Source organism: Hyla sarda, chromosome 5, assembly GCF_029499605.1.
Source record: "Hyla sarda isolate aHylSar1 chromosome 5, aHylSar1.hap1, whole genome shotgun sequence".
Classification (NCBI taxonomy): Eukaryota; Metazoa; Chordata; class Amphibia; order Anura; family Hylidae; genus Hyla; species Hyla sarda.
In genome coordinates this window covers 246,614,409-246,626,839 of record NC_079193.1, presented here as the reverse complement: position 1 = coordinate 246,626,839, position 12,431 = coordinate 246,614,409, and the positions used below count along the sequence as shown (strand labels likewise).

At 41.4% G+C, this 12,431-nt stretch overlaps 1 protein-coding gene across 2 annotated transcripts in view; it reads right to left on the bottom strand.

The window, feature by feature from the left end:
- The window catches only part of NETO1 (neuropilin and tolloid like 1), a 206,537-nt gene extending 195,758 nt beyond the window's left edge, over positions 1-10,779 (bottom strand). The window contains exons 1-3 of one of the 2 annotated variants that reach the window (XM_056521455.1): positions 9,578-10,779; positions 8,342-8,395; positions 8,112-8,249 (exon numbers count right to left, since the gene is read on the bottom strand). In XM_056521455.1, coding sequence (XP_056377430.1) covers positions 8,112-8,249; positions 8,342-8,395; positions 9,578-9,605 — 220 coding nt within the window. In that variant the 5' untranslated portion in view covers positions 9,606-10,779. The remainder of the gene's footprint in view (positions 1-8,111; positions 8,250-8,341; positions 8,396-9,577) is intronic. The other variant, XM_056521454.1, reaches the window with a different exon arrangement.
- Between the last annotated feature and the right edge of the window lie 1,652 nt (positions 10,780-12,431).

Here is a 12,431-nt window from a genome sequence, read left to right as displayed (position 1 = left end):
TGACCCAGACTCCATGTCCCTAGGACGTGGAATTAAAGAAAATGAATATGCTAATTGTGGGGTCAGTATAATAAGCTAACGGACAGATGCAGGGGTGGCCAGCCGCCATAGCCCCGCCTCCGGTGCGCATTTCAGTTAAATGAGCAATGGAACTTCTGCAGCCTTTATCTGGGCAACCAGTGAACAGAATTTAGTAAGTGACCCCTTTGTGGACTCCTGGTCAATCACTCTATAACCCAATGTTTTGGGTTTAGAGTGGGTGATCAGGCTGAGGTTGGAATTCCACTTGCGACCAGATGTTAGCTGTAAATCAATGAGAAATTGCAAAATTCTTTTTCCACTAGGTGTTTTTCATTTTACCATTTTTTTTTATCCTTTTGCAGTTTTTTCACTCTTTTTTTGGTGTTTTTCAGCTCCTTGGCGGCTTTGCAAAATCGCAGCATGTTGAGCCTATGGTGTTTTTTTCCCTGAAATTGTGGCGTTTTTCTCCCATAGAAGCTAATGGGAGGTAAAAAAACACCAAAAAAAACGCCATGTGGGTTTTAACTTTGGCGTTTTTGAAGGCGATTTTTATTCTTTTTTGGACTTTAGCGATCCAAAAAAGTGATGGAGATACTTTTTTAATAACATTTCGTAGGGTACCATTAAAAAAAATAATAATATTTAATATGTAGTAGTGATGGAAAAATGTATATTTACAGAAATTTATCTTTTTAATAACAAAATTTGTATACATTTTTAAACACAGATCAATTTATGCGTGCAGCAAAATAAAAATATATTGCTGAGGTCAAGTCGAGTCCTAGAGAGTGTCCAGCGTCATAGGAGGCCTCAAGTCCAGTCTGCAGCCACAAGCAGCTACAAGTAAGCCACAGTCTCAGTATTGTCAGTCATCAGTCAAGTCAAGTCAGTCACAGTAATCATTTGCCAAGTCAAAGTAGCCTGCATTAAATTGACCATATCTACTACAAGTCCCAGCAAGTCCCAGCAAGTCACTGGTCACCTCCGTCGGCCCTGGCTGAACTGTATGGACTTTACCATCTATCTACCCTCAGTAAAGCTACCATTATCCGTAACTTGATGTCGGTATACCTTCAGGTGGAATCGAGGATAAGCCACGCCCTGGCGCCACAAATACAGGGGGTTAATGCCATCTGCCCCTAGGGTAATTCCATCTGCCCTTTGCATCGCACCCTCTACCACAGAAGGGTTAAGATTTTTAAATAAAAGTATTTTACAAATCTGTTTAACTTTCTGGTACCAATTTATTTAAAAAAAATAATAGTTTTTCACTTGAGTCCCCTTTAAGGGGTTAATAAATTTGGCACAAGAACAGGCAAAAAATACACAACTTCAAACCATATAGAAAATCACTTTCCCAATGCAATATTGATAAATTTCACCCTCTTTCCTTACAGGATAGGGAGGTGAAGGATTGGACAAGGGTAGTGTGGTGAACCACCAAAGTCATATGCTGAGTATAATGGCTGTCAAATGCTCAAGCACAAGCAGAAAGAGCACCCTGTATTCCAAAATTTCCTACTTACATATTACAAACACACGTTCTGGCCAAATCCCAGCTCTAACGCACCAACCTGAGAACAACATAGAGCTCCATCAGGCTTACAGTTCAGGTCTTTAGACCTAACATAGAAAATGGAATGTGTTAGCAGATAAGAACTATTTGGCCCATCTAGACTGCCCAATATTCTGAATACTATCAATAGTTCTTGTCCCTATCTTATACGAAGGATAGCCTTATGCCTATCCCCTGCATGCTTAAAGGGGTACTCCTCCCCTAGACATCTTATCCCTCATCCACGGATAGGGGATAAGATGTCTGATCACGGGGGTTCTGCCGCTGGGGACCACTGCGATCTCTCCTGCGGACCCTAGTCATCTGCAGCACGGAGCCGAAGTTTGTTCAGTGCCTGATGACTCACCATGCAGGGGCCGGCGGTTTGTGACATCACAGCCCGCCCCCTTTGTGATGTCAAGCTCCACCCCCTTAATGCAAGTTTATGGGAGGGGGCGTGGCCACACTCATGCCCCCTCCCATAAACGTGCATTAAGGGGGAACTCTGGAGGTCCAGGTTATATTTTATGGTGAACAATTCTCTTGCATGTAAACATCCTGTGCCTGTGGGAATTGCCCCCTGAGTTCTAGGCATCAAGTAGTTGGGTATATCCAATTATGTGACATGATTGCTTATAAACATGTACTATAGGCGTTCTACCCAACAGTCTCACACTTGTGAACTGTAAGTCTTCCTAGTTGCATAGTACTATGTGGGAGGTTGTGTAACATGGCCCTTTTGCCATTTAGATTGCATGAAAAGATGGATAACAAACCTGGTGAAAGCTGTAATGGAGGACGTATCTGTTGTCGTCCACCTATTTTCACAAACACATGACTAAGTGATGGCTGAATTGAATTTTAACAACCTGACAAGAGAGGACAGATTAGGCTCTGTTTACATCTGCATAAATTCTATCAGGAGAGGAAGAAAAGCTCTGATGCTGAGCTATTTTCTAATTAAAGCAACAAAATCCAACAGACCCCATTATACCAGCACTTGTGGTAAGACTTTCTTTATTGTAAATCCATTAAAAGTCCATGAAGGGCGGCAAAAAAGGCACATGGCCATACAAAAGTAGAAAAAGCACAGTAAAAAATGGTGCTTTTTCTACTTTTGCATATCTGCGTTCCTTTCTTCATGTTTTACCACAAGTGCTGGTGTTACTACAAGTGTTAAATTAATGTCAAGAGGTCGCTTCACAGATGAGATGAGAAAAACTTTTTCTATTTCTTGGAACCCATTATAAGTCAGTGTGCAATAAACTCTGCAAAGACAATTCATAAATAAAATAAGTCATCAGCCTGATTGAGAAGATGTGGAAAGCAAATGTCTCTACTCAGAGAAGACGTCACCTGTGATCTACTGGATTTAATTGTTATTTTGATCTACTTGCGCCCCAGCAGAATTTTAAAAACTAACAGGTTGTTAGTAAACATTTTTATCAAAAAGTACAAGCCCACTTGCCACATCAAGGCCACCTATTTAGAATGGATCTCTAACCTAACACTGGTGTAGCGCCAGGTAGTGACCACTGCCTCCGAGACACGAAGCCCACAGGGGGAATGACCCAGTGGCCAGGCAGCCCCATTGCTGCCTGACCAAGCCCACGACTATGGGCCATACCAGCCCACAGACAAAGCATCACAGCAACAATGGCTGCCACAGAGCATGACACCAGTGTGAACACCTACAATGTGCTCCCTGCCAGAGGGTTCGAAAAATGCTAGAAGAAAACCCATATGCAGTCTCCTGCTAATTAAAAACGGCTGGGCCGAATGGTTGGAGTGGAGTGCTAGCTATGCACTTGTGGGCTTGGTGTCGCAGAGGCCGTAGCTGCCACCCAGCACTGTGCCAATGTTAGCTTAGGGACCCACTCTGACTAGGTGGCCTTGACATGGTGAGTGGGCTTGCACTTTCTGATCAAAATGTATTCTAACAACCTATTCGTTTTTGAAATTATGCTGAGAAGCAAATAGATCAAAATACAAATTGTGGATGTGTGGCTATGTTTCGGTTACTCTATTTTTGTTTTAATTTTGGTATTCCTATTATGTTATTCCTATTATTATTCAGTTATTCAATGGCATTTTTTAGCGAAAGTATGGAAGTGTTATCTATTTGTAGTATGGTGGAGTTATCCTCTTATTGTATGGTGGTAAAATATCATAGTATTAAGCATGGTAATAATATTTATTCACAGTTTTTCTTATTATTTGAGCTCATCAATGTATACAGATATCAGATTACAGTAAATCCTGTATTTCCCACACATGAATATTCAGGAACACAGTCAACACTACTATGTACCACAACCAGGACCTGGCTGTGAATTAGGCATCAATGCCAAGTGTAAATGTCACGGAATGTCATTTACATAGACGCCGCCCCCGATAACAATTCTTACTGTATCACAATTGATGAGCAATAATAAACTATACATTTATTGTTGATGTTCACATTTGTTAACACTGAACAATTATAACAATTGCTCAGAAGTGAGTGAATCTAAATGATAAATGAAGAGGGTAAATGGGCCCTTAATAGGGCGTATTAAAGGGGTACTCTGCCTCTTGACATCTTATCCCCCATCCAAAGGATAGGGGATAAGATGTCTGATTGTGGGGGTCCCACACACCCCCATACATCAGTGGGGGTCCCACCTCTGTACATCAGCAGCCTGGAGCTCTGTTTCCTCAATGGCTGATGATGGGCAATACAGGGGACGGGGTATTGTGAGGTGATGGCCCGCCCCCTTGTGCCGTCACACCCCCTCAATGCAAGTCTATGGGAGGGGGCATGGCAGCTGCCATGGCCCCTCCCACAGTGGGTGGGACATGACAGCATGAGGGGGCGGGGCCATGATGTCACAATACCCCATACCCATAGATTCAGGCTGCTGATGTACAGGGTGCAGCAGGAGAGTTTGCGGGGGTCCCCAGCAGCGGGACCCCCGCGATCAGACATCTTATTCCCTATCCTTTGGATAGGGGATAAGATGTCTAGGGGCGGAGTACCCCTTTAAGCCTTAATGTCTAGGGCAGTGTAAACTGTAATAAAGCCCTGGACTTAGCATTATAATGCTTGCAATCTTATTTTTCCTTTTGGTTCATACAAACACACGTTGTATAAAAGCTTACATCTAGTGGCAATATATGTGTATTGTGTAATAGCTCCCTCAGTAGTAGTCATCATCTCAGAGGCCAAGTCTTTAATGTTGTAGGTACATCCCATTATTGAGACTCTTCCTGATGGTTATTACCAGTATTGATTAGTAATTGTAACCATATTGAATCTACTCAGCATCACAAATCCACATATTCAAGTAATGAAGCCATACATGTGTCTGTTTTGATTTATCGTATCTCCTGGCCATGTTCTTAACTGGGATACTGCTTGACGCTGGAGAAATCACAAGGTTTCCAAAGTTATACAAAGGATGCCAAGGAAACTAACAGTACCACATCATCAGTGTCTCTTTTGGGTCATGTAAGTCTTCTAACAGATTTTTGCAGTTCTTACTGTCCCTTTCTTATAGAGAACAGTTCCCAAATAACAGTGTCATGCAGAGGCCAAATAAGTTGTCTAAATAGCTATTCTATAGAGGGCTGACATAGTGAAAAATAATTTACTGCATAGAAATGCCACACAATCCCTTAGTAAGTACTATCAATCCCTTAGTAAGTACTATCATACGGTGCTCAATTATATTATCATACAGTGATCAAATAACAGATCCATACATGAAATCTAATCTAATAATAGAGGTATGCAATGTGTCTAAAAAAAATATGTCTATATGTGAATCTGCAGTTAAAACCAACAGATGTGAGACCTTCTGCAGCACCGCCTTCAGTAGAGCTGACTATTCATCCAAATCTAAACTTTTTGGGATTCGTTCCAGGCCAATTGAGTACAGAAGCAGGGATTCCTTTTATTGGAACTCCACACCGATAGCTTAGGTTGACATTAAAAGTACATACAGAAACTGGGACATCTGTCAAGCGGAATACAGTACTCCTGTACACTCTCTGCCTTGCAGTTCAATGAACATTCACTGTGTCGGGGGCCGAGTGTCTGTCCAAGCAAATGTATGGGGCAACAAGGGGTGCTACACACTGGGCCAAGTGAATTGTAATGGATCAGCAAGGTATAGTGTACAGCTTGCCATGCTAAGTTTGTTTGCTCCTGTCTATTTAGTAATCAACTTTCTATAGATTTTAATAGGGTTATTCTTGGTTACTGCAGGAGAAATTAAGCCTCTCCACCTCCACTGACCTTTGTGGATTGTCTCTTATAGTCCTGCCAGGTCAAAAAAAAAGCCAAAAATAAAACTCTTTTTGACACATTCTCCACTCAAAAAGAGATTTAAAAAGGGATATCTCAAGCAGGGGACTCACTAGTAGAAGCCTAATAATACTGGTATCCCCTAGTGTCTATACTATAGGCTGAACTAGATAGACGTATTCAGTTTCTAAACCATTAGACTCAAATGGTGCAGGAGCATGTGCCTATTGGTGGCTCTGCAGAAAATAAACTTGATCTTCAATGGATTATAGTTCCTACACCGCAGTTTTCTCTACTGTCTTTATACAATAGGAATAGATATGTTGTGAAGGTATACGTTATAAGGAATTCTCTGTCTTCTCTGGAAATAATGTTACATTTGCACTGCCCAATCAAAATCTTCTAGTAGAGTATATTGTGCCTACAGGACTCTAAGATTAAACTAAATAGGTATGTATCTATTTATCAGCCTTGTGGTACAGCTATTAGTCTTATTGGACTCTGTTTAAGCTTCATTTTAATCATTGTTCAAATTTAGCCTCCATTGATTTCTCATTTTATGGCCTTGCCACCATTATGAACCCTGCCTGACCCTCAACATTTCATGTCAAAGCTCTACCTCACTTGAAAGACATTTATGTGCCCATTTGTCTGATAAAGTAGACATAATGCTCACTTTTATAAATTGTTTTCATGCTTGTCTTTACTGCCATTTCTATAGTATTTTTTATAAGGTTACCTCAACCAACAATGGTTTTCTTATAGAATGTCTGCCTGTAGATGGTATACAGTGACATTCAGGAAATATTCAGAAACAAATATAACCTTACACTTATTTTCCATGTTTCTGGATCTAATACAATCTGGTGTAACTGAGCATATATTGTATCATTGTCTTTTAAAACGTAGATCTACAGATGTGGTGACCCAGTACGGGAGGTGTTACTTCATGCTCCTGCTGACCTGTCAGGCAGCCTCCTTCAGTGTTCCCAAGGCCCCCTGCACTTGTTTCCCCATTGTAAATGTGTTTCACCATGTAAAGTGTTATAAAATGTAATGTTGCTTTAAGAGTTATGTGATACGTCATGTGATTGTTATCCAGGAGGTACCAGTGACCAGGTGATCCCAGGAGTGAAATATGGGCTCCCTGCTAGTCTCCCCCATATAAGCCCTGGGTGGAGATAGGTTCTCTCTCTTTGAGCTCGGCTCTTCTGCTAAGCTGAGGTCCAGGGCAGTCGTGCCTAGTGTGCGTGTCCAGAGTGTTGGAGACCTCAAAGTCCAGTCCTGCAGCCATCATCAAGTCAAGTAAGCTAAAGTCACAGCTTTATGAGTCAAGTTAAGTCAGTCCCTGTCATCTGTCAAGTCAGCGTGGTCTGCATTCAATTTTCCAGTCCTACTACAAGTCCCAGCAAGCCCTTAAGGTCTCTGCGTCACTGGTCACCTCCTTGGGCCCTGGCTGAACTGTATAGACTTTACCAACTGTCTACCCTCAGTAAAGCTACCATTGTCGGTAACTTGCGTCAGAGTGTTTATTGCCCCCGATCCTAGCCCAGGATCCAGGGGTATACCTTCGAATGGTCATAGGCTAAACCACGTCCTGGCATCATGAATACCAGGGGTTAATGTCATCTGCCCATAGGGTAAGAACATCTGCCCAGCAACACACACCCTGCCACCACAAAGAGGTATGGTGAATAGTCGTTTCATATAACATAGAAACGTAGAATGTGTTGACAGATATGAGCCATTTGGCCCATCTAGTCTACGCAATGAAGAATCTGTCGAAGGAATCTATTACTTCCCATGATTAATATGCCAGTATATATCAAAGGATTTCATTAGATAGAAACCTTTGAAAACTCTGTTCTATCGTAAACAACAGAAATAATATTCAGTACTTTCGCAAACAAAGAGACATACTGTAATGCTAAATGGTGAATAGCTCCTTGGGGATTGGAGGCTGAAAGCATTTGATAAATTATAGCACACTCTTTCCTAAATCCTCCCTTTACTAATCTATTAATCTCTCACTGAAGCACAAGAAGACTTGACAACACTGTGGAAAATTAACTTCAATGTTGACATAATTTCACATTTCAATTAGCTAATATTAGATTGTGAAAAGTCATATTTACAGTCTGAATACGTGTCTACAATTAACCTTGTAAAGCTGGACTCATTGGTCCTGGTTCTACATTGGGGGTATGGGGAAGTAAGCATTGTAGAGGTGATGTCAATAATAGTTACCTTCTATTATGTAAATACACTCCCTGTCAGGAGGGTATTTGTTGGGGTAATTGGGAGAGGTAAAAATTCCTCCATCGGAATACTTTGTCCAGGATCCACACTGCAATGATTTCTGTCCTTCTGGAGTACTTTGTTTGTCTGAGGGAAACAAAAATCGCATATGTTACGGTAACAATATATTGTGTTACATTTAATAATAGAGGCTTGGATATAAAATGTGCCATACTTACCTCCTATTTTTTTGGTTGCCCAAGACACATGCAGAATAATTAGACTTGTTACAACTGCAATAAAAGAAGATACCTTCTTGTTTAGAAGCATTTGTCAAAGTCACCATTCTATACAGTATTGTCCTCTCTATACAGCATTGCAGGTTATTTACCTACACATTACACAAACATAAGGTTATATGGTCGGCTGTTCAGTCTGTATATAATCTCATGGACTGTTGTATAGTACACAAGCCATATCGGAAGATATAGAGTGTGTCTGATATGTCAGACAATGCGTTATGTCTCACTGACTCAGTCACAAGATAAGGTGATGTGTTCTCTGCTGAACTCCTGCACACGGAGGTAGCCACAGCAATGAAGGAATAATAATGTCCGTGACTATTACAAATAAAAATGTACACTTCTTCCCACACTTGGATGGTGTATTTATCAGGTAAAGTATTTTAATTATATTTAAAAACATAAAATGAAAAGCCCAGGTTTAAAAAACAGGTATATTGAATAATAATATTCCTATCGGTGTGACTGACTCAAAGGGCAATCTAAAGAGAAGAGGGAATAAACAATGACTATTACCCATATGCACACACACATATACAGCAGCATCAAAAGCCCAATATATTGACTCACAGATGGAACTGTCCTTGGTTCTTAATGAGTTATGGAAATGAACCCTCTTAATATACACAGTTAAAGGGCCTGTGAATTTTTAATGTAGTGAAACTGACTGTCCAAGCAATTTTCCTATAGTTCTGTGCAAACATACGAAATACTTTACACTACTAACAGTCTCCTTTCCATCAAGCCCAGGTTTTTCTCTAAAGCACATGACTCTGGGGTATATATGTCTATGTATACACATGACAGTGTCATAAAGCCCTTTTATCATATTAAGGAGCACTTTGCTGTGCACAGCATTTACTAATCACCGCAGAAAGGGAAAGGGCACTGTTATACCTCCATTCACCACAGCAGCATCACCCCCTCTGCACATAGCAGTATATGGAAGGAGTTGTGCTACATCTCCAGAATGTCAATGCATGCACACCAGCAGCAGCAGCACATTATATATAGGAGCAGCTTAGATGGTTCTCTACCTATCTGCTTTGAATGATCTATAGTCATAGTCCAATACTGGCCAAGATCAGCAGGATTGCTATTAATGTATATGTCTGTCTGATACACAAGCGACAGGAGTGATGTGCGGCAAGCTGCGGCTGAAGACATACTCACTGTGACACAAGCTGCGCCCATGGACCATGTCTGTTCCTTACACAAGGGGCTTCGATCTCCACTAATTCCATTTAGATCCGGGAGGACTTCCAGTGCGGGGAATAGGATGGGTGAGCAGGAATTGCCACTTCCTCTCAAGTAATCACCATGATCGCAGATAGGGATAGGAGTATGTAAGCACTGCATCCACACACTAGATCACATCCCCCAGCCAGATCCCCAGATCGCTGCAACAGATCACCATGGTCACTTGCTGCCGCTGCTCATCATCATCATCCTCCTTGTGAAGGCTGGAGATCATGTGGAGTAAGGAGACTACTAATCATTAGTTTCATACAGCAGCACAGCCACATGCAGCCAGGACGGTTCACACAGCAGCGGTTCCTGGGTCTTCCCATGCATTGAAAGGATTAATGGGTCCGTCATCTGCTCCCTCCGCTTGCTCCACCTTTGCAATCTTCTGAGGGAAAGCTTTACAAATATAGGGATTTAATAATATTTCTGCGATGAAATCCGCATTAAAACAGCAAAATCCCTGACTGTGGAGCAAATCCAAAGACTCTGCTTGTCGCATAGTATCAAGCAGCAGAAGAATGTGAGGAGCCCAGGCACTGAGCCCTATGCTGGGGGAGAGCGGGGCAGCAATCCTACAGGAAGGTATATGATCTCTGCAGCCGGTACCAGCTACTACGGCTCCAACTCCTTCAGTATCCACTGGACCATCAAACTTTAGCAGTTAATTCCACACGTGTGCAGAAGTGGCCACCATACTCACAGGATACAATGTCACCCTCCATGACTTCAGGAAACTGTGCATTCCCCTACAGACCCAGCACTGACGTACATTCCCTTGCCTCCACTTTCCATCAAGCGCCCTCCTGCTTACTGAAGAGCCCCCTTCCCAGCAGGACGCATAGTTGGGCATCAGGAGGCGCTGCTGCCTCCCCTACTGCACAGTGTCCCTGTCCCCCCGGCGCTGCACACACACTCTCCTCAGCACCAGACTGAGAGCCAACGCCAAGGCTTAGCATAGTATTCTAGGAGGGAGGGGACAGCTGTGAAGTAAGGATTCTTCTTTATTTCCCTCACTATCTGCAGAAGGGAAGCTGAGTTCTCATTCTCTGCCTTATAGAATGGAGCAGAGAAGCTGATGTGTATTTATTGCTGCCCTGCTTCTCTTCTGTACAAGTGAATACTTTTGTAACACAATAGAAAAGAGAATAAGCAAGACATAGATTTGTGTAAATATTTTCAATTTCAATTCTAGATTGTTTGTAAATAAATAAATAAAAAATCTGATTGTAAAGAAAGGGCTGCTGGACTGATTAAAAAAACAAACTTATGTTATATACAACCAATGTAAAAAATAGAGATAGTCACCTATTCACACCTGGGTGGGTGTAGTGCATTTCATAGTGAGGGCTCAAAACTCACTTAAAGGGGTACTCCGGTGGAAAACAATTTATTTTAAATGAACCTGTGCCAGAAAGTTATACAGATTTGCCAATCACTTCTGTTCAAACATCTTAATCCTTCCAGTACTAATCAGCTGCTGTTTACTATAGACGAAGTTCTGTTCTTTTTGAATTTCCTTTCTGTCTGACCACAGTGCTCTCTGCTGACACGTCTGTCCATTTTAGGAACTTTCTGGAGCAGGAGAGGATTGATATGGGGATTTGCTCCTACTCTGGACAGTTCCTAAAATGAACAGAGATGTCAGCAGAGAGCACTGTGGTCAGACAGAAAGGAAATTCAAAAAGAAAATAACTTCCTGTAGAGCAAATAGAAGCTGATAAGTACTGGAAGGATTAAGATTTTAAAATAGAAGTAATTTACAAATTTGTTAAATTTTCTGACACTAGTTGATTGAAAATACATTGTTTTCCACCGGAGTACCCCTTTAAACAGGCCATATAACAATGTAAATGAAACACCACACACTTTTTCAATTTTTCTTAGTTGCTTTAGTAAAAAAAAAAAAAAAATGGCATAAATATACAAGTTCATAGGCAAATCTTGCAAGGAGAAAAAAAAAGCAAAATTAATTGATCATCCAAGGTGCACCTTCTGCGGACATGCTAGACACTCTGGATGCTGCTAGGATTTTCTGCCCATGACCGGGCTACATTCAGTTGACCAACCTTCATCACACAAAGGGGAACAGAATGGAGCTTGCGTCGACACTTACGACGTTTCGGAGACCACGCCTCCTTTTTCAAGTATTTTGTTATCATTTACATCATGCGTTTTACATCATGTGTGGTGTTGTTTTCATGTGCGGTGTGGTTTTTGAGACAAACACCACCTGACTAATATTGAGACAATGACACACAGTAAAAATGACACATTATCCTAATCCTGTAGGTCAGTGGTCTCCAACCTGCGGACCTCCAGATGTTGCAAAACTACAACTCCCAGTATGCCCGGACAACAAACGGCTGTCCGGGCAAGCTGGGAGCTGTAGTTTTGCAACATCTGGAGGTCCGCAGGTTGGAGACCACTGCTGTAGGTCCATACGGTTACAATGATACCCAAATTACATAGGTTTTATTTTAGGGGAGAGATGTGTGAGGGCAAATTTTTGGTGCCATGATCTATAGTTTGTATCAGTACCATTTTTGTTTTGATGGCACTTTTTGATCGCTTTTTATACATTAAGCGCATTTCTGGACTTTGGTATTTTTTTTACAGATACGCCATTGTGCGTGCGGTTTCATTAATATTATATTTTTATAGTTTGGACATTTATGCATGCGGCAATAACACGTGTTTATGTTTATTTTTGTTCACTTTTTTTATGGGAAAAGGGGGTGATTCAAACTTTTATTATGGGACTGGTAAAATCACATTTATT